At 54.0% G+C, this 25,689-nt stretch overlaps 1 protein-coding gene across 5 annotated transcripts in view; it reads left to right on the forward strand.

The window, feature by feature from the left end:
• The window catches only part of Lrsam1 (leucine rich repeat and sterile alpha motif containing 1), a 71,439-nt gene extending 45,750 nt beyond the window's left edge, over positions 1 to 25,689 (forward strand). For 3 of the 5 annotated variants that reach the window (XM_042274841.2, XM_042274842.2, XM_042274844.2), the window contains 14 exons: positions 79 to 201; positions 1,568 to 1,707; positions 2,555 to 2,599; positions 7,012 to 7,082; positions 8,726 to 8,825; positions 9,943 to 10,030; positions 15,316 to 15,390; positions 16,820 to 16,900; positions 19,050 to 19,145; positions 20,786 to 20,884; positions 22,167 to 22,298; positions 23,178 to 23,259; positions 23,788 to 23,933; positions 25,050 to 25,689. In XM_042274841.2, the coding sequence (XP_042130775.1) occupies positions 79 to 201; positions 1,568 to 1,707; positions 2,555 to 2,599; positions 7,012 to 7,082; positions 8,726 to 8,825; positions 9,943 to 10,030; positions 15,316 to 15,390; positions 16,820 to 16,900; positions 19,050 to 19,145; positions 20,786 to 20,884; positions 22,167 to 22,298; positions 23,178 to 23,259; positions 23,788 to 23,933; positions 25,050 to 25,175 (1,404 nt within the window). In that variant the 3' untranslated portion in view covers positions 25,176 to 25,689. The remainder of the gene's footprint in view (positions 1 to 78; positions 202 to 1,567; positions 1,708 to 2,554; positions 2,600 to 7,011; positions 7,083 to 8,725; positions 8,826 to 9,942; positions 10,031 to 15,315; positions 15,391 to 16,819; positions 16,901 to 19,049; positions 19,146 to 20,785; positions 20,885 to 22,166; positions 22,299 to 23,177; positions 23,260 to 23,787; positions 23,934 to 25,049) is intronic. The other 2 variants (XM_076568867.1, XM_042274845.2) reach the window with 1 other exon arrangement.

Below are 25,689 nucleotides of genomic sequence, written 5' to 3' on the forward strand. Positions count from 1 at the left end.
GCAGCTCCTCAGAGACTTGGGGGACAGCTTCCTCCTGGCTTGCTTTAGACATAGAAGGCAGGCAGCTTGTCCCCACAGGAGCAGAAGATGCTGGAGAAGCTGGAGTTTGAGCGGCGCCTGGACCTCGGGCAGCGAGAGCATGCCGAGCTGCTGCAGCAGAGCTACAGTCACAAGGATGAGATCCTGCAGTCAGTCAAGCAGGTGAGTGGCCACACACCAGCCTGTGCCCCGGGGAGTGACCACACACCAGTCAGCCTGAGCCCGGGGAGTGAGCACACACCAGCCTGAGCCCCGGGGAGTGACCACACACCAGCCTGCCTGAGCCCCGGGGAGTGACCACACACCAGCCTGTGCCCCGGGGAGTGAGCACACACCAGCCAGCCTGAGCCCCGGGGAGTGAGCACACACCAGCCAGCCTGAGCCCCGGGGAGTGACCACACACCAGCCAGCCTGAGCCCCGGGGAGTGACCACACACCAGCCAGCCTGAGCCCCGGGGAGTGACCACACACCAGCCTGAGCCCCGGGGAGTGGCCACACACCAGCCTGTGTCCCGGGGAGTGAGCACACACCAGCCTGTGTCCCGGGGAGTGACCACCAGCCAGCCTGAGCCCCGGGGAGTGACCACACACCAGCCAGCCTGAGCCCCGGGGAGTGACCACACACCAGCCAGCCTGAGCCCCGGGAGTGACCACACACCAGCCTGAGCCCCGGGGAGTGACCACACACCAGCCAGCCTGAGCCCCGGGGAGTGAGCACACACCAGCCTGAGCCCCGGGAGTGAGCACACACCAGCCTGAGCCCCGGGGAGTGTGACCACACCAGCCTGAGCCCCGGGGAGTGTGACCACACCAGCCTGAGCCCCGGGGAGTGTGACCACACCAGCCTGAGCCCCGGGGAGTGTGACCACACACCACCCTGAGCCCTGGGGAGTGTGACCACACACCAGCCTGCCTGTGTCCCGGGGAGTGACCACACACCAGCCTGTGCCCCGGGGAGTGAGCACACACCAGCCTGTGCCCCGGGGAGTGACCGCACACCAGCCTGTGCCCCGGGGAGTGACCGCACACCAGCCTGTGCCCCGGGGAGTGACCACACTCCAGCCTGTGCCCCGGGGAGTGACCACACACCAGCCTGAGCCCCGGGGAGTGACCACACACCAGCCTGTGCCCCGGGGAGTGACTACACACCAGCCTGTGCCCCGGGGAGTGACCACACACCAGCCTGAGCCCCGGGGAGTGACCACACACCAGCCTGAGCCCCGGGGAGTGACCACACACCAGCCTGTGTCCCGGGGAGTGACCACACACCAGCCTGCCTGTGCCCCAGGAAAGTGGCAGAGCAGGGGATTAAGCTGTCCCACCATCCCCTGGAAGCAGGAATGGAAGTCCTGACTAGATAGCCTGGCCGGCCTCCTTGGGTACAGTGGACACTCATAGGCCTAGTGGGGAGGGATGGACCAGCCCAAGGTCACAGAGGGCACGTAGAAAGTGAGATGGGAACTCCACTGTCCTTCCTGCAGTCAAGCCCCGACTGCCTGCATCGGGTCCTGTGCCTCCCCCGCTGCAGGAGCAGACGCGGCTGGAGCAGGGCCTGAGTGAGCGCCAGCGCTGCCTCGATGCAGAGCGGCAGCAGCTGCGGGAGCAGCTGAAGCAGACCGAGCAGAGCATCGCCAGCCGCATCCAGAGACTCCTGCAGGACAATCAGAGGTCAGTCTGGCGAGCCCCAGATGCCCTGAGGGCAGGAGGTCTTCACCCTGCCCAAGCACTCCTCTGCCAGGATCCAGGGAAGGCGGGTCAGTGCTCTGATTTGCAGAGAGCCTATCCTGGGGATTGCAGACCGGGCTCTGTCGCAGGACTGCTGACTGCACTTCTCCCCAAGGCCCATTTCCACATTAGCAGGTGAAAATCACAGCCTGCCCCTGCAGGTGGCTTCCAAGTAGCCTGTTTCCTGAGGGCTCACCTGTAGGTAACACACTGTCTTACATAGGAACTACCAAGAGCCGTTCGTGATGGAGAGAAAGGAGCCGAGTAGAAATCTCAAGTCTGAAAACATTGGGTTAGGGGTCCGCCATAGGAAGAAGATTCTAGAAACTGGCTATAGCCACATGCTCCACGAGCCCCTGCTTCCTTCTTCCCTGCCTTGGGTCCTCTTTCTTCTGTCATCTGTCAGTGACAGAGTGAGTGAGTGCAGGAAAGGAGACACTGGCTGGTGCTTCTGTGCCAGGCGCTCTGTGTTCCCACACTTGTGGTCTTTTCCAAGACAAGTTTCTCTGTGTAGCCCTGGCTGTCCTGGAACTCGTTCCATAGACCAGACTGGCCTTGATCTCAGAGATCGCTGCCCTTTGCCTCCCAAGTGCTGGGATTAAAGGTGTGCGCCACCTTATCCAGCCGCCTAAGAAGTGCTTTGACTCTCCTGTCACAGAGAGCCTTAGAGGGCTTCACAGCCTGAGAACAGAGCTCCTGGGTAGTGAGCTCAGCCAGTGTGGTGAGGTGGGCAGCTTGGTTAGAAGCAGCATCGCTGTACTCACAGGGCCCATCTCTGTTTTTCCCACAGGCAGAAGAAGAGTTCTGAGATTCTGAAGTCACTGGAGAATGAGAGGTGAGTGAGCCTCTAGGACCAGTGTCTAGAGACAGTTCCCAGGGGCACTCCAGAACTGGGGAACATGGCAACCTAGGGCGCTCACTGCTCTGGGAAATGGATACCCTGGGGCGCTCACAGCTCTGGGGGAAGGGAGCCATAGGCTCCTCCCTTGTACTGGGAAGTCTCCTTGGTGCTCTAGGAGAATTACCTCTTGGCATCTAGTTAATAATAGCTCTTCTTTTAGTTTCTTTTTTTTTTTTTCAATTTTTTAAAATTTATTTATTATGTATACAGTGTTCTGCTGGCATGTATGTCTTCACTCCAGAAGAAGGCACTAGATCTCATTACAGATGGTGTGAGCTACCATGTGGGTGCTGGGGATTGAACTCAGGACCTCTGGAAAAGCAGCCAGTGCTCTTAACCACTGAGCCATCTCTCCAGCCCTTCTTTTAGTTTCTTAAAATAAAGGTACACTCTCGAGAAAAACTGAGAAATATGAAAGAAGGAAGATGGATCTGTAATGCCTGTGTGTATTTTGGCTATAAAACATCTTTAAAAATTCACATTTAGCCAGGCAGTGGTGGCGCTCACCTCTAATCCCAGCACTCGGGAGGCAGAGGCAGATGGATCTCTATGAGTTCGAGGCCAGCCTGGTCTACAAAGTGAGTTCCAGGAAAGGCGCAAAACTACACATAGAAACCCTGTCTCAAAAAAAAAAAAAAAAAAAATTCACATTTAGTCCAGGTACAAGTGGCACACGCCTTTAATCCCAGCACTAAGGAGGCAGAGGCAGTCAGGTCTCTGTGAGTTGTAGACCAGTCTGGTCTACAGAGTGAGTTCCAGGACACCCAGGCCTACATACACAGACCCTGTCCTAACCCGGAAATAAATGAATGAAAATTTTTAAAATCCACATTTGTAGAAATAAAGGGAATGTGATACTTCTGGCCCCCAAACCACAGCTGCTCAGGTCCCTTAAATAAAGTGAAATATTTGCCTAGAGCAGTAGGTCTTTGTGAGTCATGACAAGGAATTTAATAACAGTGGTCGCCTAAGACCATCGGAAAACACAGATATTTACATTCTGATTCATAACAGTAGCAGAGTTACAGTTACGAAGTAACAATGAAAATAATTTTATGATTGGGGTCACCACAACATGAGGAACTGTATTAAAGGGTCACAGCGTTACCAAGGGTGGGAACCACTGGCCTAGAGCCTCATACATTTCCCTGCCTGCTGTGTGTGCTTTGTGATACCCGATACAATGTAGATGCTGTGCACATAGCAGCTCTGCTCCATTGCTTAGGAGGTGGGGGGACGATGACACATACTCATACCAGTATAGACACAAGATTTTTCCAATATTACTGATCAGCAATTGGTTGGACCTGCAGACAGAACCCACAGGTACAAGGACCAACTGTATCCCTCGTTGCTAGAAGTGGGCAGCATCAGAGCAGCGTGGACACAGCTGTAGGCAGAAGTTTCTGTCCCGCCAGCAACTCCCAAATGTCCACAGCCACTTCCCAAGTAATTCCCTCAGAGGCCTATTGTATTACTTATAAATGCTCGGCTGGTAGCTCAGACTTATTTCTAACTAGCCCTTACACTTTAATTAACCCATAATTCTTATCTATGTTTAGCCATGTGGTTTGATACCTTTGCTCGGTACAGCATTCTCATCTTGCTTCCTCTGCGTCTGCCTGGTGACTCCTGACTCCACCCTTCCTCTTCCCAGCATTCTCAGCTTGGCTTTCCCACCTAACTTCCTGTCCAGCTACCAGCCAGTCAGCACTCCATTAACCAATGCGAGTGACAAATCTTTACAGAGTACAAGAGGATTATTCCCCAGCACACAGTGTAGCTCTTGCGATGTCTTGCCTGTGGAAAGCAAAGGGGCCCATCCCCAGGGTTGTGCTGGGCGTCTGTGGTAGACAGGAATGGTGGCCTTTGTTTTCTCTCTGTCTTGGGATTTACCAAGTTGGCCACTTTGAGGCATTTGTCATCAGAGAAAGTCATAGGTCACCGTTGGCATGCATCTGTCCTTCTAGCATTAGGGAAGTGAAGCCAGAATTCAGAAGAATCAGGAGTTCAAGGCCAGCTTCTACATAGTGAGTACTCATACCAGAAAGGGACTGAGAGATGGCTCAGTAGAGAGCTTCCCACACAGGATGAGGGTCTGAGATCAGACCATCCTTAGCCTCTGCATAAAACCCAAGTGTGGGAGTGCATCCCGCCATTGCAGGATCAGGGTGGGGTGTGTGTAGAAACAGGAACCTGAAAAGCTCTGGCTGGCCAGCAGGGAGAAACTCATGACTTCAGTTCAGTGAGAAACCTTGTCTCAAAGTAAGGTAGAAAGAAACAGAGGGAGACATGCAGCATTGACCTTTGGCCTCCACAAACACTACATGTACATACACTCATACTCACGTGCATGCACACACACACACACAAGTATGGTGGTGCACGTCTGTAATCCTAGCACTCAGGATTACAAGCTCAAGACCAACCTGGTCTGCATAGGAAGTTCCAGGCTGGCCTAGGCTATATAGTGAGGCCTGTCCAAAAGAGATAAAAAGACACAAAGATAAATGATGGTGGGAAGGGCCGGCACCATTGCCTGTCCCCGCCTGAGGCATATACTGTGACTCTTTCCTGATTCTCCTGGGTCCCACGATAACAGTATTTCTGAGCTGCCCTGGGAACCTCCTCTCCCCAGCCACCTCAGCCCTCACCACAGGAGGATCTTCTGAATGCTCCCTGGGGTCTGTCCTGCCCAGGCCAGCTGCGCGGCTGCGGAGGCCTCGCTCAGTGGGAACTGGTGGCCTCATCCATTCCGCCACTACTAACAGACCGTGTCGGGTGCTGGCCAGGCCCAGAGGACAGCCCCGTATCAGGTGGCAGCGGTTGGAGCCTCTCGGAGGGTCCAGGCCTTTGAACTAAGTCACACTCAGGAACGTGCGGGGTGCTGAGTGATGGAGGCACTCTTGGCATGTGAGAACACAAAAGCACCCAGCATGCACCACGTGTGGAAAGTTTCCTCTGAGTTTTTTACTCTTATGTCATGGATGTAGTTTTGTGCCCCAAACCTTGTTTGTAGAGGGCTGGAGAGATGGCTCAGCAGTTACAAGCACTAGCGGCTCTTCCAGAGGACCCGGGTTCAATCCCCAGCACCCATATGGCAGCTCACAACCATAACTCTAGGTCCAGGGGATCTGACAGCCTCTTGCGGCCTGTGGATACTAGGCATGAATGTGGGATGCAGGTACACATGTGGGAGAAAAAAAAAAAAAACTATATACATGGGGGCTGGAGAGATGGCTCAGCGGTTAAGAGCACTGCTTGTTCTTCCAGAGGTCCTGAGTTCAATTCCCAGCACCCACATGGTGGCTCACAACCATCTATAATGAGATCTGGTGCCCTCTTCTGGTCTGCAGGTGTACATACAGATAGAGCACTGTATACATAATAAATAAATAAAACTATACACATAATATGTTTAAAACCTTCTCAGAAGCCGGGCGGTGGTGGCGCACGCCTTTAATCCCAGCACTCGGGAGGCAGAGCCAGGCGGATCTCTGTGAGTTCGAGGCCAGCCTGGGCTACCAAGTGAGCTCCAGGAAAGGCGCAAAGCTACGCAGAGAAACCCTGTCTCGAAAAACCAAAAAAAAAATAAATAAAAAAAAAAAAAAATAAATAAAAAATAAAAAAAAATAAAAAATAAAATAAAATAAAGCCGGGCGGTGGTGGCGCACGCCTTTAATCCCAGCACTCGGGAGGCAGAGGCAGGCGGATCTCTGTGAGTTCGAGGCCAGCCTGGGCTACCAAGTGAGTTCCAGGAAAGGCGCAAAGCTATACAGAGAAACCCTGTCTCGAAAAAAAAAAAAAAAAAAAAACCTTCTCAGAAGGCAGCGGCAACAGCCAGGGCTACACAGTAGAGAGACCCTGCGTCAGAACGAGGAAACAATAAAAACCTTTGAAGCCATCTCTAGGCTGCTGTCCCCTTAGGCGCCGTAAGTGGACATTTTGGGGTGAATGCGAAGATTCAGGTGAGGATGGGACTCTCACAGACCTGTTGACAGTGTACACTCCTCTGGGCAGCGCACGAAAGTACCCATTGTCTGACCTCAGCCTGCCCTGCCCTTCAGTGGACCAGGATGTTAGGTGTCTTCCTATCTGTTCATAGTATTGGCTCCTAACGTTGGTGGCCCACTGTCCTCAAGAGTAATCACCTTCTACACGAGATCCTTTGAAGCTAAGGCTCAAGGTTAACATCCTCAGATGTGTGTGGTGCTGTGGGCATGCAGCATGGATTGGTATATCAGGGCAGACTTCCTGGAGGAGGAAGTGTCTATCTCGTAAGATTCTAGTTGGAATGAATGGGTGGGTTTTGATTTTATCTTTTTTTTTTTTCTTTGTCTTCCTAGAATAAGAATGGAACAGTTGATGTCCATAACCCAGGAGGAGACAGAGAACCTGAGGCAACGTGAGATCGCCTGTGAGTTGTGGGGTGGGAACAATGAGAGTGCTTGTGGACAGTGCTTGTGGGTAGACTGTTCCTCTCAGTCTCATGTGGAGGGTACTGAGTGTCCACCCTGAGGAAGGGCAGCCAGGTCTGTTGTGGCGCTCAGGCTCTGGGGTCAGGCAAGCTTGGATTCTGAGTCTCGAGTTTCCTTGTCTGTAGAATGGGGGGAATCTACAGTTACCTGCCTGCCACACAGGACTGTCGGGGATCCAATGGGGTCATTCCTGAACATGTCACAAAGCTGCTCTGGCTTCTGCTGTTGAGAGCCGGGGTCAGCCTCACGTGGCCACTCTTGCCCTTCCCAATGTGCCCCGTTGGCCCTGGGTTCCACATGGTCAGCGCTGATGTGACTTGATCGAGACCAGCACTGAGAACTTGCAGCCACGTGCCAGGGAAGGCCTCGGAGGCAGTGCCTGTCCTTAGCTGAAATGGAGATTGGCTCACCCCATCTTTGAGGCCTTTGTCGTGGAGGGGCTTTCTGTGTGCCAGCTCACCACACACGTGCTCACCACACCTACAGAGGGGACAGCTCACGGCCAGCTCTGTTCAAGGTCACTGTCACCATCTGTTACAGAACAGCTGTGGAAATCACCAGATGTTTATTAAGTTAATTTCACAGAGCTGGGACCAGCGTCCAGTGCTTTTGTTTTCAGCCTTTCAAACCTCCCAGTTGCTGTTGCTTTGATTGAACCCAGGGCCTAGCACACGCTAGGCAAGCACACTAGCACTGAGCCACCCTGCCCCTCACGACTTTTATAACTTAGAAAAAAAAAAATCAACAAGGAAACAGGAGAGCTGGCTCGGTGGTTAGAAGCATAGGCTGCCCTTCCAAAGGACCTGGATTTGAATTCCAGCACTTCGTGGTGGCTCACGACCATCTGTAACTCCAGCCCAGGGGATCCAGTGCCCCCTTCTGGTCTCCACAGGCACCGCATGCACGTGGTGCACAGTCACACACGCAGAACAGCCATACACATAATTTTTTGTATTTTAAAGAATTCAACAAAAAATAACAAAGGGGGAGTGCTATTTTGGGTTTTTCAAGACAGGGTTTCTCTTTGTAACAGGCCTGGCTGTCCTGGAACTCGCTCTGTAGACCAGGCCTTAAACTCACATAGATCTGCCCACCTGCCTCTGCTTCCTGATTGCTGGGACTAAAGGTGTGCGCCACCAGCACCCAGCAATACAGATTTTTTTTTTTTTTTTTTTTTTTTTTGGTTTTTCGAGACAGGGTTTTTCTGTGTAGCTTTGCACCTTTCCTGGAACTCACTCTGTAGACCACACTGGCCTTGAACTCACAGAGATCCGCCTGCCTCTGCCTCCCGAGTGCTGGGATTAAAGACGTGAGCCACCACCGCCTGGCTAGATACTTTTAAGGCTGGGTGCTGGTGCTCATCTGCAGACAGAGAACTCAGGATGCGGAGGCAGGAGGATTGGGAGTCCAAGGCCAGTCTGGCTGTTTAGCAAAACTGTCAAGGGAGGAAGGAAGGAAGGAGGAAGGGACTTTGTTAAGAATGACTGTCCAGCAGTGAGCAGGGAGCCCCTGGGCCTGTCCTCAGCAGGGAGCCCCAAGAGCAGCCACCTTTTCTCAGCAGCTCACCGCTGTCTCTCCACAGCCGCCATGCAGCAGATGCTGACTGAGAGCTGTAAGAGCCGCCTCATCCAGATGGCCTATGAGTCTCAGAGGCAGAGCCTGGTCCAGCAGGCCTGTTCCAGGTAAGGTAAGGAAGAGCGTGTGTTCCCGGGTGAGGGCTCCGAGAGAGTCAGCTGGGGGTCCAAGAGTGGAGCGAAAGCTGAGCCCTGACTCCCCAGGCCATCCCAGCCGCGGCAGTGTTACCAGGACAGAGGTGGCCGACCTCTGGGCTTCCCCATCTAGACTCATCATGAGTCAGGGTTAGGCAGCGATGAGTGAAGGCAGCCGTCTACCTCTGGCCCATTCTGAGTGTCGGGGGCTGGCCTGTGTGTGGAGACGGAACTGTTAGCCATCCCCTGTACATCAAAGCTGAGCTTCTGGGGGCACAGTCAAAACAAAACAACAATTCAAGTCTTGGCCGGGCATGGTGGCACACGTTTGTTAGGTAGAGCAGGAAGATCATGGGTAAATTACCTAGTGAATTCAGCACCCATTTGAGCTACATGAGACCCTGTCCACACGCGCGCGCGCACACACATACACATGCACACCACACACACACACACACACACACACACACACACACACACGGCTAGAGAGTTGGCTCAGCTGTTCAAAGCGCTGGCTGTACTTGTAGAGGACCAGAGTTCAGTTTGCAACACCCGCATGGTGGCTCCAGTCCTGAGGGACCTGGTGTCCTTCTAGTCTCTGTGGGCACTGCACACATGTGGTGTATTTCTATATATGCAGGCAAACCCTCATAAAAATAAGTCTTTTTTGAAAACACCAAAACAGTTTTAAAGTTAATGTGAAGGAAACTCGAAGCGGACGTCTTGATGCTTGGGAAGCCTGAGGCTGCAGGTTCTGTGCCGGTCACCAGCCTTGTAGTCTGAACACGGTACAGCCAGTGCAGAAATGCTGCGAGGACCATTCCAGAAGCCGAGCGGCTCACCAGGACATCAAGAGGTGGTTGGGCCGGAGCTAGGCATCCACTTCAGGGGTGTTGTGAAAGAGATCCAGTGGAGGACCTGGGTGGTTCTCTGCCAGCTCGGAGCTCTACCCGCTCCTTGATGTCCGTGAGACTGCACACTGCCCTCTGTAGTGTGCAGAGTGATTGTTTATCTCGGTCTCCCCCAAGGTGCCCAGCACACAGTAGGTGCTCAGGAAATACTCAGTGTGTAACTGCTGTTTTTCTGGCAGCATGGCGGAAATGGACAAGCGGTTCCAGCAGATTCTGTCATGGCAGCAGATGGATCAGAGCAAGGCCATCAGCCAGATCCTTCAGGAGGTGAGCCCTTGCCAGGGGCCTGACTGCAACCTCGGGTGGGACCCGGGGACCTTGGGAGCCTGAGCCTCCAGGCACAGCCCTCTGGTCCCTGACTCTAGAGAAGCTCCCCTTGCCTCTCCCACCCTGAGCAGGGAGCTCCACCTAAGGACTTTTAGTTCCCAGAGGTGGCTGGCGTCCTGCTCAGGAAGCCCGGGCAGGGCCTCCTCTTTCCACACACTCGCCTTCCCCTGTAGCTGAAGCTCAGACAGGGCCACACAGAACCTGATGGATCAAGCAAGGGCCCCTCTGTGGTCCTGAAGCCTTTTCCCTGAAGCGGGCCCTGATCTGCCCTGCGCTTGTCACGGCCTGTCCCTTTGTCTTTGTGTCGTCCCAGCCCTGCGTAGCCATCTTGTCCACTTCTCTTCCCAGCTCCGCTTTTCCCAAACGCGCATGATTTACCGTCTGTGGGACTTGCTGCTGGGGACCCTGGTCCTCAGGAGGGCACCTGCCTCTAGTTACGGAGACGCTGGGCATCTGGGTAGACTTGGCACCTGTCACAAGCAGGTCCTCATCTGTGAAATGGGCAGCAGAAACAGGCATGCCAACATCTGTTGTAGGAATCCAGTGTTCAGGGCTGGCCATGTGGCTCGGTGGGTAGACAGATTCCCTAGCATGCCTGAAGACCAAGGTTCCATCCCCAGCACCTCAGGAAACGGTGTGGTGGCATACACCTGTAGTCCTGTCATGAGGGGGGCGGGGTGAATACAGGAGGATCAGAAGTTCAAGCTCATCCTCAGCTACATAGGGAGTTGAAGTTTGAGACCAGCTTAGGGTACAGAAGACCACCTCACCTCAAAAAAATAAAGAGTCTGGGTGTAGTGGTGCACCCCTTTAATTCCAGCACTGAGGAGGCAGAGTGGGGCGGATCTCTGTGAGTTAGTGGCCTGCCTGGACTACAGAGTGAGTTCCAGGACAGCCAGGGAGACAGAGACCCTGTCTCAAAAATTTAAAAAAATAAATAAATAAGTAAAACAGAAAAAAAAGAAAGAAAGAAGTTGAGTGCATAGTGTGGGACGTGGAAAGCATGGTGCCAGCCCTTAATTAGCATAGGGAATGATGTTTAATACAGGTATGTCAACCTTCCTTATGTTCACCCCCATTTCCCTCTTGTTCCCCTTACCCCTTCCACTGGATCTCTTCCCCTTGCAGTAGTCCCCTCTGTTCTCATGTCTTTCCATCATAAATGCATATGTGAACTATATATATTAAATCTAGAGTCCACACATAAGAGCAAACCCTGATATTTATCTTTCACTTAACATGGTGATCTCCAGGTCTTCCTACAGACAACACAGTTTCGTTCTCCTTTATAGCTGCATAAGACACTGCATGTGCGTGTGTACATCACACTGTCGTGTGTGTGTGTGTGTGTGTGTGTGTGTGTGTGTGTGTGTGTGTGTGTACACGTCACACTGTCTTTGCCCAGTGACCTATGGTGTACATGTGCAGTTTAACAATGGCGTTTCTTTGTTGGTTTTGTTGTTGTGTTTGTTTGGATGGTCTGTCTGTTGATAAGAGAATCCTGAAGTCACCCACCATCTGTTCCTCTATGTACAATATTACCTTGTGAAATTAAGTGAACCAGTATTTGGGGCACACATACTTACAATTGCCACTTCCTCTCGCTAGAGTGTCCTTTTATTAACATTGACTTGTTTCATCCATGGGGACCGGTTCTGGCTCGGGGTCTCCTTTGTCAGGTGTGACCGTCACTGCTGGTGCTTGGCTCCATTGCTCCTTGTTGGTCACTGGTTTCCATCGCGTCGGTCCTGTCTTTGCTGAGAAGGTGTTTCTACAGATAACAACAGCTTTTTGACCTTTAATCGGAGGGCAAAGTCCATTCACATGCAGTTAGGGCTGAGGAGGCTTGCTGCTTGGTGACTTTGTCTGTACTTTTCCCCATTGGTTTGGATTTCCTTTGCGCTCTTCTTCCCCTCTCACGTTCGAGGCTGTCTTGTTTGTTGTGACTCTGCTGGGTCGAATTCATGTGTCGCTGTCAGGAAATTTACTCTGCGGGATCTCACGACTGTATTGCTTCTTTCTCTCTTCTTAAAGATCTGTTTCTTTTATTTTATGTGTGAGTGTTTTGCCTGCATTTGTGCCATGTGCTGGCTGTGCCACGTGCCGGCTCTGCCCTTGGAGACCAGTTGTGGGATCCCTGGAATTGGAGCTACAGGTATTGCTGGTCCACATGTGGGTGCTGGGAACTGAACCCCGGTCCTCTGCCGGGGCAGCCAGTGCTCTTAACCTCTGAACCATCCCTCCAGCCCGAGTAGGAGTTACCTCAGAACATGTGCCGAGCTGGCTCTGTGGTCCGGAACGGCTTCAGTTTCTCTGTGTCTTGGAATTCCATGCTTTCCTGGCTCCTAGGGTTTCTGCTAAGTCTGGTGCCATCTGCATCTTGTCTTTTTTAGGTGAGCTGATGTTTTTCAGTTGCTGCTTTTGAAAAATGATTACTACATTTATTTATTTGGGGAGGAGCACACAAGTGTCCTGGCATGGAGCTGGTTCCTCTATGTACAATATTACCATGTAGGTCTCAGGGCTTCTTCATGTAAGCACTCAGGTCATGAGGCTTTATCCCAAGCACCATTGGGCAGGAGCCATCTTGCCTGCCCTCTTTAAGATTGTAACTTTGTATCTTTGTTTTGTAGTCTTAGCAGATTAACAGAAAGTGATGGGAAGCTTAGTTTCTGATCGTTAGGGCGCTTCAGAGTACCTCTTGATCTTTTGGATATTTGCTTTCCTAGATTTGAGAACTTTTCAGTTATAATTTTTTTTTTAATTTATTTATTTCCTATATGTACAGAAGAGGGCACCAGATCTCATTACAGAGGGTTGTGAGCCACCATGTGGTTGCTGGGAATTGAACTCAGGACCTCTGGAAGAGCAGTCAGTGCTCTTAACCTCTGAGCCATCTCTCCAGCCCCAGTTATAATTTTTTTAATGTATTTGGGTGTTTTGCCTGCACTGCCCATGCAGCCCAGAAGTTCCTCTGGAACCGGAGTTACAGACAGAGTAAGCTGCCATGCGGGTGCTGGGAACTGAACGTGGGTCCTCTAGAAGAGCAACTGCGTCGAGCTCTTTCCAGCCAAGGTGTCGATTGGCAGTTGCTTAACTCCAGGTTTGGAATTCAGCTACAATCTCACTGAATGGGTCTTTTTTTTTTTTTTTTGGTTTTTCAAGACAGGGTTTCTCTGTGGAGTTTTGTGCCTGTCCTGGAACTCACTCTGTACACCAGGCTGGCCTTGAACTCACAGAGATCCGCCCGCCTTTGCCTCCAGAGTCCTGGGACTAAAGGCGTGTGCCACCACCGCCCTGCTATGTATTTACTTCTAATCTCCACTCCTGTCCCGTGGATTCTTAAGTTTGGTCAGTTTGTGGTCATATTTGAGTTTTGTTGTTGTTTTAATTTTTTAAATTAATTATTTTAGGGAGTATATGTATATTGTATATTTGTACACATGTGCATGCAGGTAGGTGTGTGTGTATGTGTGTGTGTGTGCATTTCTGTTTGTTTTGTTTCTGATTTTTATTTTTCAAAATCTTTTTTTTTTTTTTTTTTTGGTTTTTCGAGACAGGGTTTCTCTGTGTAGCTTTGCGCCTTTCCTGGAACTCACTTTGTAGACCAGGCTGGCCTTGAACTCACAGAGATCCGCCCGCCTCTGCCTCCCAAGTGCTGGGATTAAAGGCGGTGCATACCACCGCCCGGCCTCAAAATCTCTTTTTTTAATGATTCATTTATTTGTGTGCATAGGTATTCTGGTTTCATGTATGTCTGTGAGGACACTGGATCTCTTAGAGATGGAGTTACAGAAGAGGAGGAGGAATTGGGTCAGGTCTAAAGCAAACTCTATGTGAGCTGCTGTGTGGGTGCTGGGAATTGAACCTGGGTCCTTTGGAAGAAGGGCCCGTGTTCTGCACTGCTGCGCCATCTCTCCAGCCCCCAGAATCTCTTACTTGCTTGCTGAGTTCTTCATCCATGTCAGCAGCATTCCTCCCCCCCTCCCCCCCCCCACCTTGAGTGACTTCCTTACTCACCCATTTACCTGCTCTCACCTCCTCTGAAGCATTGATCTTTTGTACAGGTAGACTTTTGAATTCTTTGACTGGCGTTTCAACCATTTCAGTATCTTTGAATTGTGTGACTGGGGAGTGATGATCCTTTGGAGCAGTCATGTTGCCTTGAATTTCATTGTGTGTCTGCCTGGTGATGTGCACGTCTGTTGGAATGGGTACCAGTTCTGGTTTAATTTGGGCGGCTTCCTAGTGAGCAGACATCTCTTTTGTGTATATATATATAATTTCTTTATTTGTATTTTGTGTTCATTGGTGTTTTGTGTGCATGTATGTCTGTGTGAGGGTGTCGTATTTCCTGGAACAGGTGTTACCATGAGCTGCCATGTGTGTGTGCTGGGAATTGAACCCAGGTCCTCTGGGAGAGCAGTCAGTGCTCTTAGCCGCTGAGCCATCTCTCCAGCCCAAGCAGATGTCTCTTAAGGACTCAATCTTGAGTACCATTCAAAAAGGAGAGAGGAAAAAAGAAAAAAGAACCACTGGTAGATAAGGTGTGGCTGTACCCTCCCCACTGAGGACCCAGGACTCGAGTCACAGCGGGCTGCAGCATGATTTTGCTGCAAGGCCTTCTGTTCCTCCGAGTTTGGGGCCACTCTTCCCCTCCTGTGGTCTCTGGTGTTCTTCTCGTTCTTCAGAATACCACTGTTACCCTGACTCTTCTCAGTCAGCCATACAAACACAGATTCTGATCTGCCCTTTGACCCCAGAACCCTTAGTAGTACCTTTTTTTTTTTTTTTTAAATTTAAACAGATAAGATAAAAAGTTACTTCTCAGCTGGGTGGTGGTGGCGCACTCCTTTAATCCCAGCACTCAGGAGGCAGAGGCAGGCAGATGTCTGAGTTCAAAGCCACCCTGGTCTACAGACAGCCAGGGCTACACAGAGAAGCCCTGTCTCGAAAAAACTTACTTCTCCAGCTGGATGTGGTGGCATAGGCTAGTAATCCACCACTCGGAAGACTGGGGCAGGATGATGGAGGCAGGATTCAAAACAACTTGAGTTACATAGACCCTGCATCAAAGGAAGAAAAGAGGGGAGCTGTGTCTCCCCAGAAACATGAAGTCACACTTGAAGGTGTTTTAGGCAGATGTTGCTCCCAGTGGCTGGTGTGTGCCCTCGGAAGGGCAGGGAGTGCCCGCAGCCGAGTGGTCTGTGTGTGGTCTGTTGCAGAGTGTGATGCAGAAGGCTGCATTCGAGGCTCTCCAGGTGAAGAAAGACCTGGCGCATCGGCAGATCAGGAACCAGGTGAGTGCGGCCGGCCGCCGGTCCTGCTCCCCTTACAGACCTGGCTCGCTGGGGCAGCAGTCAAAAGACTGGAGTCTGTGGCTGGCCAGCTCACGTGAGACCTCTCCCCGGGAGACCTTCTTTTCCCCAGCAGCCACCAGTGGGACTGGTGCCTTGTGCCTTGAACAGCGCTGGAGATGGCCTCATCCCAGAACCTGGCCAGAGCCTTCGGGCAAATACAGTGTGTGCTTCCATGATACATGGGCTGGAGAGAGGGCAGCTCTAACGTGGCTCTTTGGGAAACTGGCCAGCTCAGACTCCAGTACCCCCATCAGCTCAAAATGACTGAACAGTGGCTTCTGGGGGTGGGTTGGATTTCCCACTTGAGTGGGCAGCCAGGTCCTGAGATCTGCTGAGGAAGGACCCTGGCTTGGTAGGGGGAGGCCACCCTCCCATCCAGACTCCACTGCTGACCTGTGGAGGGCCTTGGGCAGGCCTGCTGGAGCTCGTGGGGCTGGGCCAGAGGCTCTGCAAGCTGTCAGGCTATGGGAGCGCACCTCGCTTCGTGTTCACATGAACCTCATGTTTGCATGCTCTCCTTTCTTTTTTCTTCTTGTTTGACCTACACCAGCTGGATTTTTTTTTATCTCCCTCTTTAATTTCAATCCCACATTGCCAGACATGAAGCTCATTCCTCTGACCAGGGATTGGTGGGGTCAGGGACTCAGGGTTGGAAGAGGCCACAGGGCCATTGATTGACTGACAGGGGTTAGAGAAGTCACTGGCTGTGGGGTCTGGGAGCATGTGGTGACCCCCAGATATTCTCAGTGTCCCTGTTCCACTTCAGACCTTGAGCTGGGCTATCCCAAGGAAACATTCTCTCACCACTCTGCTCTGTGTCCTTGGACAAGTTCCTTAACCACACTGAGCATCAGTTTCCTTACCTGGGGTGAAGGCAGTAATGCGCCCCAACAGCCAGAGTACCAATGAAATGAAGCCGCTGCAGCCCGGCAGCGCACAGGAGGTGATCGGCAAATAACCGCAGCTCATTACTGAGTCACGTTTGTTACCCGCTGGCCCCCCTGACGGCTACATGAAAGAAGCATGTTCATGCCACAGTCCACAGATAAAGGCCCCAGTGATGAGCAGGAAGGAAGCCCCTCCGTCTCACAGACTTTCACCCAGTGCCCGCTCTGAGATGGGCCCCGTGCTGGGCTCTCGGTCAGTGATGTTGACCGAGACATGTATGTCCATGTTCCAGGCCACCCAGGGCCGTGAAGTGGCAGCTTGTTTTTATTTCCTTTAGTGAGATCCCAAGGCGCACAAGCCCCACCGTGTCCGGGGCTACCCAGCCTCCTGGCAAAGGTCTCTGGTCCCCGCTTGGCCAGGCAGCAGCACCTCAGGGATCGTGTGATTGTCCATCAACGCCCCTGTCTCGTCTTCTGTTTAGATTAGGCTAATAGAGACTGAGTTACTGCAGCTGACACAGCTGGAGTTAAAGAGGAAATCCCTGGACACAGAGACGCTGCAGGTATGTGAGGCTCCAGCCAGACAACGCCCTCGCCCCATGCCCGACCCCAGAGCGGCTGCTCCTCAGGCCCAGGCACGGGGTTCCCCGCAGGCAGAGGGCAGGTCCAGCCCTGGGTCCAGCACGGCCCAGGATCAGAGGCAGCTTGTGCTGGGCAAGAGGGTCAGAGGAAGGTTTCACTGCCAGGCCTGATGGGCACCATCACCATCTCTGCATTCCCTTCTCTGGGCTGGTGGCTGTGTGGTCAGGCGGGCTTCAGGTCCCACTCTCTGGGCTGATAGTCCCTGTTGGGGGAGCTGGGGTATCTCAAGAGCCTGTGAGCAGAAGCTGGCTGCTCACAGACCCCCGGGGGCAGCGCGGATTGGCACATAGCAGTCTGCACTGGACACTGGGACCTGGCTGTGGCTCACACACAGCCTGGCCATACAGCCTTGGCACATGGAGGAAAGGGGTCCCCTTCTCCCTTCCCTGAACCTCATTCTCCCCAGACGCACACAGGAACAGGGTAGGATGGCATGTGAACACATGCTCACGCCGGGCTTCCACCTGCCACTGTCTGTGCCCAGGAGAAGAGTCTAAGTTGACCCACAGCCTCCCAGAACTGAGGGTCCCGCTGCCCTAGGTGGCCTTGGACCTGTCATTATTTCCACTGGCCCCTCGTAAACCCCTCTCTAAGGTGGGAGCCATTTTTCATGGCTGGCCTGTGTCATCAGCCCATCAGAGAATGTTCTGGGTGAGCCCGATGGTTTTCACAGATGAGGAGCTGGGCTGCGCAGGGAAGCGGCCACCACTCTTGGTCCTTGCCGGTTTGAGTCACAGGGCTATCACTGTTGGGACCTCCGTGGGGTTTCTGAGGACAAAAACAGGGCAGTTGGCACGTGTCTCCCTGTGTGGCAGCCTCCTCATCTGTGTATGGTGCTCCCCCTGTGTATGGTGCCCCCTCCTCCTCTGTGTATGGTGCCCCCCTCCTCATCTGTGTGTGGTACCCCCCTCCTCATCTGTGTATGGTGCTCCCCTCCTCTGTGTGTGGTGCCCCCCTCCTCATCTGTGTATGGTGCCCCCCTCCTCATCTGTGTATGGTGCTCCCCTCCTCTGTGTATGGTGCCCCCCTCCTCATCTGTGTATGGTGCCCCCCTCCTCATCTGTGTATGGTGCCCCCCTCCTCATCTGTGTATGGTGCCCCCCTCCTCATCTGTGTATGGTGCCCCCCTCCTCATCTGTGTATGGTGCTCCCCTCCTCTGTGTATGGTGCCCCCCTCCTCATCTGTGTATGGTGCCCCCCTCATCTGTGTGTGGTGCCCCCTCCTCATCTGTGTATGGTGCCCCCCCTATGTATGGTGCTCCCCTGCTCTGTGTATGGTGCCCCCCTCCTCATCTGTGTATGGTGCCCCCCTCCTCATCTGTGTATGGTGCCCCCCCTCCTCTGTGTATAGTGCCCCCCTCCTCATCTGTGTATGGTGCCCCCCTCCTCATCTGTGTATGGTGCCCCCTCCTCCTCTGTGTGTGGTGCCCCCTCCTCTGTGTATGGTGCCCCCCTCCTCATCTGTGTATGGTGCCCCCTCCTCATCTGTGTATGGTGCTCCCCTGCTCTGTGTGTGGTGCCCCCTCCTCATCTGTGTATGGTGCTCCCCTGCTCTGTGTGTGGTGCCCCCTCCTCATCTGTGTATGGTGCTCCCCTCCTCATCTGTGTGTGGTGCCCCCCTCCTCATCTGTGTATGGTGCCCCCCTCATCTGTGTGTGGTGCTCCCCTCCTCATCTGTGTATGGTGCCCCCCTCCTCTTCTGTGTATGGTGCTCCCCTGCTCTGTGTGTGGTGCCCCCTCCTCATGCCGGTTCCACATCAGCCCTTCTTGCATCAACTCTCACCTGTGTGCTGTGGTCAATCAGGACCTGTGGCTTGTCATCCCCTGTGTGTGGCCTTCCCCCCCCCCCCCACTGTCACCATCACTAGGGTCCCATGCCTGGCCTGAGGGCTTGGGAGGAGGTGGGTAACTGCAAGAATAGGGGTGCCTCCAGACTCCGTCCCTCCACTCGGCCTAGAGGCATCAGTCAGAGCCTGAATTCAGTTAGTGGGGCTCCCAGGCCGTGCCTGGCTGCATCGTGGGGACACCGCAGGAGCTGACAGTGGCCTCAGGTCTGATCCTTTGTTGCAGGAGATGATCTCGGAGCAGCGCTGGGCACTGAGCAGCCTGCTCCAGCAGCTCCTCAAGGAGAAGAGGCAGCGAGAAGAAGAGCTCCATGACATCCTGGTATGCTCTCGGCCTCTGCTCCGCTCCTCACCTGGGCGGGCGCGCCCCTCGGTGCCGTGTGCGCTCCTGAAGCGCTTGTTATCCAGTAGTAGGTGCTCATCGAAGGGGACTTCAGGTGCCAGTTCCCTGGGTGCTGTCATAGGGAGTTTATTTCCTCACAGTCAGCTGATCACAGCACATCCAGAGTCAGCAGAGAGGAGCGAACACACGTCTTAGCCCCTGCACAGGGCTCTCCATGCCCTCGAGATGTGCTGGAGGGCAGTCCCCAGTATTCTCCCCAGGACAGGACTCGTTGGGAGCAGACCACTGCTTCTAGCCGGAGTGGCCCAGCCATTCGGTGTAACTGGTTGCCTTTCACCCTGGCTTTTCACTCTGGCATATATCAGGTTGGCTGAATCCCACTCCAGACATCGGTTCCTACACACTGAGGACCCCGGCTAGGCTCGCCAGACAGGGCTGAAAAGATGGAATCACTCCTATCTTTGAATGTCCCAAACGTCCATCCTAGACCAGTTGAGACGAGTGGGACCAGCTCCCACAGAGCACACACAGCCCAGGTGATGTGTCTCATGCCCATCCAAAGTGACCCATTCCCCAGGATGCCTCGCTAGTGTGTGAGCAGTGACCTTACCTCAGCAGGCCCAGGAGCCACATGTCTCAGGGAGGAAGCACCAGATAACAGACCAGTCGGGACCACGGACCCAGAAGGAAAATGTTGCCTGGCATAGTGCCGCACCCCCATCACCCCAGCCCTCCGGGGCACAGTACAGAGGAGAAGGGAGAAGGCCGTGAGGCGGCTCAGCAGGGTCTAACACTGTCGCCAAGCCTGATGGCCTGGTTCTACCGGGACACCCGGTGGAGGGACAGAACCACCTCCCAAGGTTGTCCCCACGGTAGTCCTCTGACCTCTGCATGTGTGTTTGGGGGCAGGGAGGCGCGCGCAAGATAAATTAATGTTATATCCAAACTTAAGAAAGGAAAGTGGAGTTCCCAGCCGTCTCAGGAGGGACCGCCAAGGACAGTCAGATGCAGAGCCGCTGGGAGACAGATGCCTGCTGCTGCGTCTGTCCAGAGCACACGCTCTAGAGCAAGACAGACCTGCCCAGATCCTGCTGTGGCACTGGGACAGATGTGAATCCCTCCCTGGGGGGTCGGCTCTTCCACAGAGTTGGGACGAGGGTCCCTCTGGGATAGCACCCACCCAGAGCAACCTTTATGAACATTTCCCAGTGGCAGAGCAAAGACCTCACTGCCATTGGTGACAGCCTTGTCCAGCAAAAGTGCCCTTCACCTGAAGAGACCTGCCTGGCATCCAGGTCAGGCCTGCTCTTGGGGACAGAGGTGGCTGCACAAGACTTTGCTGTCCCACAAACAGACGAAAGGGGTCCCTCTCAGCTATGACAGGGTGGGGCTGAGTGCTGGAGGCCAGGAGCAGGGCTCCCCTGCCACGCTCGTTCTCTGCAGCTGTTGGGCACAGCTGTACTTCCTGTCTGCCCTGCGGTTTACAGCAGGTGAGCAGGTGAACAGATGGCAAAGCCCGCACACTCGGAGGAGCGTGGAGTCGGAGACATGGTTTGATCATCTGTTTCCTGACTGGAATCTGAACGGCAGCTAATCGTGTCAACTTCTGTTATTGGCAGGTGGAATTAGAAGCCAAGAGCGAAACCAAGCAGGAAAATTACTGGCTTATCCAGTACCAGCGGCTCTTGAACCAGAAGCCTCTGTCCTTGAAGCTGCAGGTAAGGACCCTGGTGCTCATCTGGCCCAGGAGCTAGAGGGATCTTTCCAGAGGTACCTCAGCCCAGCCCCAGTGGGAACCACTGCACTGGGGATCCCACGTGTCAGCTTCCTGCAAGGAAAGGGAGTGAGTATTCACCTATGGGAGAGGAAGGAGAGTGGTCCTTGCTGTGGGCGGGGCAGGTGGGCGGGGCAGGTGTGGTCCCGCCCCTTCCCTCCCTTTGTGCACTCATGTGCACACATACACATAAGGTCTCCCTATGTAGCCCTGGCTGACCTGGAACTCACAGAGATCTCCCTGCCTCTGCCTCCTGAGTGCTGGGACTGAGGGTGTGCGCCACCACACCTGGCCTAAGACACACAATTTCTTTTTTAATGTTTAGTTTGGGGGGGGGTTGTTTGTTTGTTTTTAAAGATTTATTTATTTATTATGTATACAGGAGGGAGTGCCAGATCTCATTACAGATGGTTGTGAGCCACCATGTGGTTGCTGGGAATTGAACTCAGGACCTCTGGAAGAGCAATCAGTGCTCTTAACCTCTGAGCCATCTCTCCAGCCCCAGTTTTGGGGTTTTTTTATGAATGTGTTTTGTTTTATTTTGAGGCAGGGTCTCACTGTGTATCACTGGCTATCCTAGAACTTGTCGTGTAGATCAGGCTGGCCTTGAACTCACAGAAATATACATGCCTCTGCCTCCCAAGTGCTGGGATTAAAGGCGTGTGCCACCAAACCCAGCCTAGATTTACTTTATTTGTTTGTATGTGTGGGTACCTGTGAAAGTTTATGTGCACCATGTGCATGCAGGTGCCCCTGGAGGCCAGAGGGCATCAGACCCCCAGAACTGGAATTACAGGGGGTTGGTTGTGAGCTGCCTGAGGTGGGTGCTGGGAACCAAACCTCAGTCCTCTGCAAGAGCAGCACGCTCTCTCAACCACTGAGCTCCACGGATGCCATTCTGCTCACTCGCTTTCTCTCCTAAGTTCTGATGGACGGCTCCCCGTCCATGCTCACACCTCTCCCCGTTGTTCTCAGGTGTCTGCATGGTGCCCAGGATGTGGCCTGGCTTCTTGAGCCAGCTCCTTCCTGGTAGACGTTTAAGTGGCTTACCATTCAAGTGTAGAAAGCAGTGAACTCGCGTGTAGGTGGATCTGTGCACTGCACACACCGTCCTCTGGGAAAAAGCCCAAGGACACTGTGTCATGGACTCTGACTGTCCTATTTGAAACCCATGGGGTCTCCTGTCCGTCCACTCTGACCCTCTTCCCCGTGGGGCCGTCCTGCAGGAAGAAGGCCTGCAGCGCCAGCTGGTGGCCCTGCTGGTGGAGCTGTCTGCCGAGCACTACCTGCCCATATTCGCACACCACCGCATCTCGCTGGACATGCTGAGCCGAATGAGCCCTGGAGACCTGGCCAAGGTGGGCAGCCACTGGGGGAAGTCAGAAAGGCTGACTAGGCCTGGACCCAGTCTGGCCAAGGGTTGGTGTATATTTTATTCCATTTTGGAACCGCTGCCCGGTCGGCCTCCACTCACCTGTGTGCTCAGCCTGTCAGCTAACTAAGAAAGTGAGGAATGTGGATCCTGAAGTCTGGATCTTCACCTGGACGGCTAGCACAAGTGCTTGGGAGGTTCTGCGCCAGCCCCGGCCTGTGCCACAGTGTCACATTCATAGCCATAGCCCTGCCTGAGCCCCAGTTAGATCCTGACCCCACGCTGAGCGCCTTTCATGGAATTAATCCATTTCTCTTCCAAGTGAAATAATGCTGATGGTCACCAGCCCCTCCCTGGGACCCACACATGCCTGGCATCTTAGGTGTCTCACACACCAGCCACGAACCTGGAACTTGACTGTGAGTGGCTGGTAGCAGAGTCCCTGCTGCCATCCTCTTGGTGTCCTGTCTCATCCAGGACGATGAGCTCCAGGTGCAGGAGACTTTATGACACTGTGGGGCTCAGTTCACCGTGTACGTGACCGTGGGGGCAGGGTCCAGGGGAGCTGTGGTGCAGGTGACATCGGGCAGTCCTGTCCCCTGAAGCATTTAGTGAACCACATATGTCATGGATTTCCTTGGGGGGAGGGCTCAATGATGACCACATGACAGGTGAACCCGGACCTGAGTCAGCTCTCTACACAGCTGTGGTTCTGCCCTGCCACGTGCTGACCCAAGGCCCTGTTTCCATTGAAGATGCCAGAGGTGGGGGTCGAGGCCGTCCTGTGGGCTTGGGCACTATATATAGCTTAAAGCAGGAGGCTGGCTCCCGCCCTCAGCTCTTGGTCTTCTCTGTTCTGCCACAGGTGGGTGTCTCGGAAGCAGGCCTGCAACACGAGATCCTACGGAGGGCCCGGGACCTGGCAGATGCGGCCAGGGTCCAACCAGGTGCTGACTCTAGGCTCTTTCCAGGGCTATTGAGGCCCAGGTGTATGTGGACTGTGGCTGGACTCGGGGCTGCTGGCTCCAGGGCAGCACTCTGGGCATAGACAGGCCTTTGCCTGGGGGAGGGCTGGGGAACAGAGGCACCTTTGGGGTGTTCCCATTCTGCCGTCACCTCATGGAGTCCTTCTGTTTCCTGGGAACCTGGTGGAGGAAGCCTATCCTGCAGCTCCACCACTAGATGGCGATATGGCCCCAGGCAAGTGATGGCTTCGCTCTGAGCCTTGTGTTTCTGAGCTCTGAAGGATCCAGAGTGTGCGGTGGGCAGAGAATTCACTCCCGTCTCACGGATGGAGACGTGGGAAGGAACGAGGCTCAAAAAGAAAGAGCCTTTCCCTGCTCTCGGACTGGAGGCACCCCGCCTTTGTCCTTCAGACCAGTCACTTTGGGGTGCACACAAACAAGATCTCCTAGGGGTTGGGATCATCTCGGCACGACTCCTGCTTAGCCTGTCTGTCCCTCTGGTTTCTTCAGAGTTGGAACCACCCAAGGGTGAGGTCCCTGATGTCCTGGAGCCCCCCGCAGCACCCCAGGAGCCTCCTGAGACAGTGAGACCATCTGCTCCCCCAGAAGAACTGGACATGGCGACCTCAGAGTGTGTCGTGTGCCTGGAGCGTGAGGTTAGTGTGCGGAGATGCCACAGAACCCAGGACTCCCGTGACCCAGACGGGAGCAATGCCAACATCAGTTCCTAGAGGTGGTCTCCCCCAGAAGAAGGATCCTTCCCTCGGCTTATTAACTAGATTAGGGGAAATTTCCCCTATCATGACTCACGAAGAACACAGTTTCCCTGCCAGGTCTTTTTACAGTTGTTGTAAAATTAGCATTGCAAAAAGTAAACATGCGGGTGCTTGGAGCCAGGTCCTCCGTCCACCGAGGGACAGGCTTAGAAAAGTAGCCAGGAGCTGGCATGGGTGCACCCCTGTGGTCCCCGCTTGTGAGAGGTAAAGATAGCAGGGTCCCTGTGAGTCTGAGGGCTGTATAGCAAGACCTGTCACAAGAAACCCAAAAAGGCTGGAGAAATGGCCTACGCTTGCTGCTCTTCCAGAGGACCCAAGTTGGTTCCCTGTAACCGTGATAGGTGGTTCACAACTCCAAGGACCCAACCCCTCCTCTGCTCTCCGTGAGTAGCTACACACGTCTCACACACACATAAATAAGGCGGCCACAGTGGCAGCTGGATAGCTCTCCAGCTTTCGGAAGACTCTGGGATGCTGTGTCGGGGAGAGCACAGGCATGAGAACTCTAACCAAGGCCCTGTCCTCGGCTCTGGAAATGACTCCCAGTCTCATGATACGCTAAATGAGTGTAGAGTTGGAGACTTCTCAGACATGTGCATACCATGGGGTCATGCTAAACAGAGTGGGGCACATATACAAGACTGGTTGACCAATAAGGTTGAAGTCATTTTAGACCAGGCATCAGAATTTGGCAAGTACACAGAATAATTACAAATAGGCCGAGAGCCAGGTGGTGGTACACTCCTGGTATCCCAGTCCTTGGGAGGTGGAGGCAGCTCCGTAATAGGGCATTGGGCCTAGGATTCAGCGGAGGAAAGGGCCGTAGGGCTGCAGGTATTTAAGTGCTATTGTAATCCACAGAGAAACAGGCACAAAGCTGCCAACAGGCCTGACCAGGTTTGCGCATCCACAGGCGTGCTCCCGGGGCTGGGACGTGGTCGAGCTCCAGGACAGCCAAGCAGCGCCGCCACTCACCTGCTCTCTCTCTCTCCACAGGCCCAGATGGTCTTCCTCGCCTGTGGCCATGTCTGCTGCTGCCAACAGTGCTGCCAGCCGCTGCGCACCTGCCCACTGTGCCGCCAGGAGATCTCCCAGCGCCTCCGGATCTACCACAGCAGCTGAGCGCACAGCCGCCCGCCAGCCAGCGCTGGCCCTCGCTTGGCGCCACCCCTACCGCTGCTGGGCTCCCACGCACACGCACCCACGTTCCCCAGACTAGGGCAAGACTGCCATGGCCTTTTGCCACCCCCAGGCAGGCAGGTGGTGTGTTCCTGGTCAGTGACACAGTGGACAGTGAACAGATGGGCATATCTGCTGGTGACGGAGCCTGTGGGACAGGGGCAGGGTCCAGGCTGTGGAGGTGGCCATGCCGCCAGCAGGACTCAGGAATCCATGATGTTAGGCAAGCCTTAGTGCCACAGCCAGCTGTCTGCCCCGTGTGGAGGTGTCCTTGTCTGTGGCTGTACCACCTTTGGCCTGAGGTGGGGCGGTGTTTGGGTCGGGGTGGGCTGTGCAGGACCGCTCCCTCCCCGCCCTCCTGCTGCTTTCCAGTACCCGCCCTCCCATGTCTGCATCCTCAGCCCACAAGGCAGCTTGACTCAAACAGGAACACCAATAAATCTGAGTTCCTCCCAGA

This window comes from Peromyscus maniculatus, chromosome 4, assembly GCF_049852395.1.
Source record: "Peromyscus maniculatus bairdii isolate BWxNUB_F1_BW_parent chromosome 4, HU_Pman_BW_mat_3.1, whole genome shotgun sequence".
NCBI classification, from domain to species: domain Eukaryota; kingdom Metazoa; phylum Chordata; class Mammalia; order Rodentia; family Cricetidae; genus Peromyscus; species Peromyscus maniculatus.